The following is a 7,232-nucleotide window of genomic DNA, read 5'->3' on the forward strand; positions in this document are numbered from 1 at the left end:
TCTATCGAATTGGAATGATAGCCGCATACCTCTGACTGCACACAAGATATGCCTTCTTACTTTTGTTACAGCGATATCATAGGCCTATTTGTGTAAAGTGATTTGGGTGTTATGGGGGAAATTATGTGTGGACAGTGCACATGTATTTGTGTAGTGCTCAACTATGCCCGGACCATTTTGCACTGTACAAGCCAAATAAACAAACATGAATTGAATTTAAAAAATACATTTATTTGTATTAGTGTATTCATCATAGTTTGACAATGTTTATTTTTTTTACTAACTTAGTAATTGTCAAACAAAAACAATCAAAGTTTAAATATGTTATTTTGTGTATATAATATATACATACATAATACCATTATGTATTTAAATTCAAGTCTTTGGCCCTACATTTGGCACCATTAACACAACAGGTGTCTAATGAATATGTTGTAATGAGACATCCCTTGTATGCCATCCTGGCAGAGGGGAAAAGCGAAAGGCCTCTCACACAGAGATCACACTGTTCCCTTTCATTTCTGCTTACTGCATCCGCAGGAGGATGAGATCAGCTTGACAATTTTCAATGACATGGATGTAATAATTACACAGTAAGTTCCAAAGAAGTGGGAAGTACAATAAAAAGCAGGATCAGACCATTATTTTCAGTATAGGAGCACTCACTCCAGTGCAGATTGGACCTTTTTCACAGTAGACATTTTGATGGGTAAATAAATGTGCAAGATAATAATAACATTATAACTGTGGGTGTTTTTATTTTATTTTGGGATGTGTACCAGCATTGACGTTAAGTGTACAGGAACTGTTCATGCTGGCACACAGTAGCAACACAATGAAACATACCCACAATGAATGCTGTGTGTACCGGTCAAATGTCTGCTATTGAAGTAAACCACATTAAAAAAGTAATACTGTAATTAGGTTGCATTATTTTCGCTTTGCCTTCTTTCCTTTGCTGCTCACTGGATCCAGAGTATCAGGCACCTAAAAGAGAAGAGGTCATTTTAGATGTGAAAACAGGCCACATTTCAATGCAACTCTCCTACACAATTATTTCCTGCTCTGTAAATGGCAAATAACATTTCGCATCTCCAGGCTTTCTCAAGTTCCGAAAGCCCGGAGGGGCGAAACGTTGTTTGTTTAGTTGCAAACATACATGTGCAGACATTAAAAATTTCTTCTTTTTTTGGGTCTAGCACCATATTTAAAAACTGCAGGGATGTGCAATTGTGCATATCTTATTCCATACATTCATTGAATGCCTTAAAGGAGAAAAGAACAACTTCAAGGTTATGTTACCTGTTGCCTCTTCCTTGTAACACGGAAGAAGTCTTCCATGCGAGTCTGTCTGGAACGTCCTGATGCCAGCTCCTCTTCTCTGTCTGCCCGTTTCTTTACCCGTGTCTGACGGAACTTCTCCATTCGTCCACGAACTCTGTGTTCCCTAAAAATAAAAACCACAACAGATGCATAAATTTAAAGGTCTTTGAAAGGCACACACAACCACAAAGTGGAGGTTTAACTTGTAGCAGTGAAAATTACTATCTTTTATGATTTACTACGGAATGTTCAGTCACTCTGCCCTGTCAGCATATGACGGTTTATCTAAATACGTAGCTCCTGAGTGTTACTATACTTTCCCTTGTACTGCTCTCTACCCGACTCCTCATTAAATAAAATCTTTATCTAATCAAATGTATTTCCTCGTCAGCAACATTCTCAAGATACTTGACTCATAGCCTTCAATTCACCACTGTGGTAGTACTAACATGTAGCACTGTTTTTATATGGTTATGAATGAATTAACAAATGACATTTTTATTTTCGTGTCACGCCCATCCCATATGGGATTATATGACACTATACGAAACGAAAATAACTCACTAACAATTCTTCCTGTTACGTCCTGTCTTATAAGATACCACTTAAACATGCATAAGATATAGGAAAATAATAAGTGCAAATAAGACAATGCCATTTTACTTGTAAATGGCCCTCCTCCTCATTGACCAGGACTTTTCAAGAAATGAAGCAATTAAAAATTGTCATGTTGAAAGAGACGTTTGTTTCTCCAAGTCATCCAACTATTTTTTTTATCTACCTTATTAAAAAGTCTCTGCCTAATAGAGTTGTAGAATGGGCAGTACAAAAACAAAATGCATTTCATTTTCAATTTCCTTAAGATCATACAAACTACATAATCTATTCTCCTCAACAGTGCCTACGTACCCGTCTCAATATGAAAGAATGTATGCCAGCCCTGATTTGGGCACATAAGGATAATTTATTTTTTGACAGGGTATACGTCACATAGACATGCTTTATCTCACATGCAGAGCTTTGGTTTACACTCTTCACCATATATCTAGACCAGTGCCCATCTGTCCTTTACTTTTCATTAAAAAACATGTTTTTATTACCATAGTCTCTACTTTTTCTTTATTATAATAATAGTCTTCATAACCAGCTCTCAAAAGAATGTCATACATGTCTGTAGCCAATGCACCCTTGATCAAGATGTCCCACTCCCAAGATTCCACACTTTCTTGCAATTTGATTGGAATTCAAACCCAGTATTCTATTCCACAGACGTACCATGTGCATACACAGTATATGGATCGGAGCATATGATTTACATATACTAACCTTGGTCAAGTACATGGTCATGCATTTAATTTGTTTATCACCTTGGTGATGACTTGTGCATGCATGCATATCCTTGACATGATTAAATCCTTCTATTAGCTGACTATCATTACTGACTGCAGACTAGCTCTGTTGCCTGCTGGCCATCTGACTCATTTTGTTACCTACTGTAATGGTGCTTTCATACAAGATAATTTTAGTTCAGTTGAATTGAAGGAACATACTAATCAAATTATTGTCCCTCCTGGCGCCAAAGCTGTAATAATAATTAGACCTATTTCATCCCACGTGGCACGGGGGAAATCAGTTTTCAGCTTCACCCAGCTGAGTGTGAGTGTGTGTGTGTGTGTGTGTGTGTGTGTGTGTGTGTGTGTGTGTGTGTGTGTGTGTGTGTGTGTGTGTGTGTGTGTGTGTGTGTGCGTGTGCGTGTGTGTGTGTGGGGAGGACTCTGCCCTCTACCTCAGAGAATACACTCATGTATTGTACACAACAGTAGTACCTACTTAACATGTTTTGTGTGGCAGAGGAACTGGACCAAGGCCTCTTCGTCTGGTTCAGTCCACACCAGAATAGGGGCCACAGCTTGTGGCGCATCCAGGAATAACTTCCTTGCTGCTTGATACTGCCAGAAATGCGGCACAGGATGCGTCTGAAAGGCAATTAAGATATATTTACACTGTACAACACTTAGTGTATATTTTACTCAGATACAAATGGAACCTAATGGACCTTTACAGTCTGAGTTAAATGAACACAGCCATTCACTTCCTTGTTTACGGCAGACAAATCTTGCTATTATCGACGTCGCTGTCCATGGTTTTGATCAGAACGCCAATGTTCTGTCCTAATGTCTGACTTAACCAAGCATCTCGTTTGAAATATTAACGCTTCTAAAGAGAGATCAGACTTATTAGTGCGAGGTAGTATTACCTCCCGGTTTTGGGGGGAAATGGAAGGCGTGGCTTTTCAGAGTAAAATCTCCCTCATCTGCTGGGCACTCTAGCGCACAAAAAGTGTTTACACTACTTTGTACAGGCGAGTACTTACTAAATTTCACAATTGTTGGAAAATACTTTCTGAATTTTAATACTAGAACATTTATGAAGTTGCAAAAACTCAGACATGAAGAGCTCTGGAGTCAGAAAACGTGGTACCTTTCTGTTGATGTGAAAGATGACATTCTCTATGGTGTGGTGCTGCTGGATGAGGGCCAGAGCTCTCCTGGGACCCAAACCAGCGATCTTGTCACAGTAATCACAACCCAGCAAAATACACAGGTCCACAAACTGGCGGAGAGGTTATAGGAAAGACATCAAGTAAGCCTGAGTGGTGGTGTCATCTCCCCAAGGTTAACGTTTTCAAATTTCAATAACAGTTTAATCTGAACTGAAATTCTGTGTTAATGTCTTACCTCCTTGTGAGTAATTTTCAGAATGTCTAACATCTTGGGTAGGGAATATTCAACGACGTCACTGTCAAAAAGACAGATGTGTCTCAGCTTTTGACGGAGACCATTGCTTCATTCATTTCTAACTTTACTAAACTCTAAACACAGCACTGTAATAACAAATACTCAATCCATGCTCAATCCATGCATTTGAGTTGAACACTAGCACACTAAAAATACATGTTTAAGCAATCTATCAACAACACTGGTTTATACCTGTCTCTCTTGGCATTTAATTGACGGACAAGTATGTTCCCTCCGAACGGCAAGGTGTCCATGTCCTCGGATGCCACTGCATCAACTGTTCCCTCTTTTACCAGCTGGGCACACATTGCCTCGCCCTCCCCTGGAGCCTGGAGTGAAAGAAGAACCAACAGAAAAACACAGAGAGAAAGACATACTGTAGTAGAAGATATAGCCTACTATACATACAAAGAGACAGAGCTGGAGTGAAAGACAAATGCCCGGGTTGCTTTAGTCCTGCTACAGCAGTAGGTAGGGTAGACAGACCTGAACGATTGGAACCCCTAGGAGTTTCAGAAGGTGTAGGCAGTCTTTTGTCTGAGGGGATGCTGCAGGGAAACAGGACATTGTCAAGAATATCTCTTGGATAGTGACTTCCATGTAACCATCAACCACTGATGTGATCAAATCTGTCTTGGAATTCTCCAAGGTGAAAAGGTGATAAAATGTTTTGAACTCAGCCATCTTACCTTCGCCTGTGCGTTTGGGGGAGCTCCATCCCAGTACTTCAGCTCTTTTTTCCAACTGCAGCACAAACACAACACAAAAGAAGACTTCACAATTTCTGCTTTGTTGCAGCACGGCATTTCAATTACCAACATGAAACAGGACAATAATTATATCAATATCATAAAAGACAAAATATTGTCTGGGATCATGAATAGGATCAAATTGATGAAAGACAATCAAGGCACTTACAACAGCTCTCTTCTCCCCAGGAGGCTTCCCATCAAACACAAACACTGGCTTTATGTCATGTTCCAGGAATGTCAGTGTGCGAAAAAATAGGCCTGTCAGCAGACTAGATAGAAGGAAATAATTATAAATAGTAGCAGGTGGGTTCTCTTATCTCAACCACTTAAACCCTTGTGATGAATAGGAAAAATGGCCTATCTACTTGTAGATCTGCTTTTTTCACTATTGTTGGAAGGGGGAGAAAGAAAAAATAAAACGTATTTACATTTAACATCAGGTTGAAAGTGGTTAACTTAAAGGACAACTTTAGTTTTTTTCAACCAAGGTTCATGTTTTAGGTGGTTATTAGAGAAAGTAAAAGATGAGTCTTTTTTTTTTCATTTGCTGCTTTCTTTTGTTTTAGAGATTTTAGCTCTTTTTGACAGGGGGGCAGGGGCATTCGAGCATGGGGCTAAATATGTACTTTTTTACATAATTTTACGGTGATTTCTTTTTTCATGGTTTACTATAGTCCTAATAAACGCCAGGAAATTACATCTGGCAACAGCAGATCACAAGAACTACTGAATGTGAAGGTAGCCTACTGGGGGAAGGCTTATACTGTGTGTATAGGCTCAATATGTCAGTTTGTCACATTCAATAGATCCTGTGATCTTTTGTGGTCTGATGTAATTTCTTGGGGTTTAGTAGGACTATAGTAAATAACAAAATAATAAATCGCCATAATATTTTGTAAAAAAATACATATTTAGCCCCATGCTCGAATGCCCCCGCCCCCCTGTCAAAAACTGCTAAAATCCCCAAAACAAAATTGGCAAATGAAAGAAAAATAACACTCACCTTTTAGTTTCTCTAATAACAACCTAAAACATAAACCTTGGTTGAAAAAAACTAAAGTTGTCCTTTAACTCACATTGCTACAGTGCATACAATAAAATACACTTGTTGAAATACCGGTAGTTAAATTGGTCAAAGTAAAATTATTTCAACATTTTTAACTGAAAAAGCTCACATGTTGGAATATACTTACAACTGGGCACCAAGGCCAGTCTATACTATGGTAAATTAAATATTCTACCCATCTCACCACCACCAAACAAATGTTAAATAGGCCTAGTTATGATTAGGCCTATATCAAAGGACACTATTATCTCACCTGAAATTGAGTGAAGGCACTGCAGAACGGCACTGATTCATAACAATAGCTGTATCCAGTGCAATTACTTTTCCTGTTGGATCCAATAGAAACAAAAATAATATCACACTTGTGTGAAGTGAGGGGCGCTCTTATCATCAGAGATGAAGAGCCTTGGCTCGAAACGTCAATAAATATACCGTTTGGAGTATATGAGTGTGCGGGTTCCCTTCTCTTTTCCTATGTCATTTTTTGAACCCAGCACCTCTATATAGAGTTTCTGCGCTCTTATCATCATACATCACATTCCATGCTCAGCCAATCAAATCATCAAATCGGGTACACACAGACGCACAAAGCTGGGCATAGGAGTATAAAAAGTATTGTCATAAAAGGAGGTTTCGCACTACAAAATCAAAGCAATAATAAGATTTTTGTTTGACTTGGTTTTGTGCAAAAACTTTTGGACCCACTGTCAGTGTAATTTTCTAATCATGCTTTGTGAAATACAATTGTGACCATCTCACTTTCAATGCTTGCATTTGTAGTGCAAATCTAAATCTTAAATCTAAATCTTAACATTTCAATTACATGGTAATATATCGATTATTTGCATTATTTTGGATTGCATTTAGCGCTGATTCCATAGCTCTAATGCCGTTGCAGAGCTAGATTGCACGGTGCAATAGAATCGCATGCATGCAATGCACGAAAACTTCCTGGAATGAGGAATCCTGGCTGATAGCATTATGCTATACGACTAGCAATCACATGGTTGTCGTTATATATCGGATCCAATGAATCAAACGTTGGATGTGAGGAGCGTTACCTGTGTAGTCACTAATATCTTTATGCAGTATTGCCCCAGGGGCGTCCATGCGAATTAAATCGGCCAATTTTGTTATCCCCATTGTAACGAGTTAGCAAGACACCATTGGAGCCTTTTAAATGATGCTGCGGTTATACCGAAATCGGCGACCTACCGAATTAAGTAAGGTTGCTAGAGACATGGGCATGGCATGTTTCGACGCAGTTAGTTTATTGCCAGTTGAATTGAAATTG

The 7,232-nt window shown here is 38.8% G+C and overlaps 1 protein-coding gene across 1 annotated transcript; it reads right to left on the reverse strand.

The window, feature by feature from the left end:
• Positions 1-237: 237 nt before the first annotated feature.
• LOC310870160 (putative flap endonuclease 1 homolog) lies at positions 238-7,120 on the reverse strand. Its single transcript, XM_083781240.1, has 11 exons — positions 7,000-7,120; positions 6,192-6,264; positions 5,039-5,141; positions 4,810-4,864; positions 4,607-4,668; positions 4,313-4,449; positions 4,061-4,121; positions 3,804-3,935; positions 3,153-3,298; positions 1,303-1,447; positions 238-987 (listed from the first exon to the last, which is right to left on the reverse strand). Exons 1-11 carry the CDS (start codon positions 7,079-7,081, stop codon positions 931-933), a joined length of 1,053 nt encoding a protein of 350 aa, XP_083637366.1. The 5' UTR covers positions 7,082-7,120; the 3' UTR covers positions 238-930.
• Between the last annotated feature and the right edge of the window lie 112 nt (positions 7,121-7,232).

This window comes from Protomyctophum parallelum (assembly GCF_964188405.1).
Source record: "Protomyctophum parallelum genome assembly, chromosome: 14".
In the NCBI taxonomy this organism is placed as follows: Eukaryota; Metazoa; Chordata; class Actinopteri; order Myctophiformes; family Myctophidae; genus Protomyctophum; species Protomyctophum parallelum.

Coding starts and splice junctions, on each gene's coding strand:
- LOC310870160 (XM_083781240.1), bottom strand. CDS start 7,081: ATGGGGATAACAAAATTGGCCGATTTAATTCGCATGGACGCCCCTGGG. Junction 3,936..4,060: donor TGAAAATTACTCACAAGGAG/GTAAGACATTAA, acceptor CCTCTCCGCCAG/TTTGTGGACCTGTGTATTTT. Junction 988..1,302: donor TTACAAGGAAGAGGCAACAG/GTAACATAACCT, acceptor CTTCTCTTTTAG/GTGCCTGATACTCTGGATCC.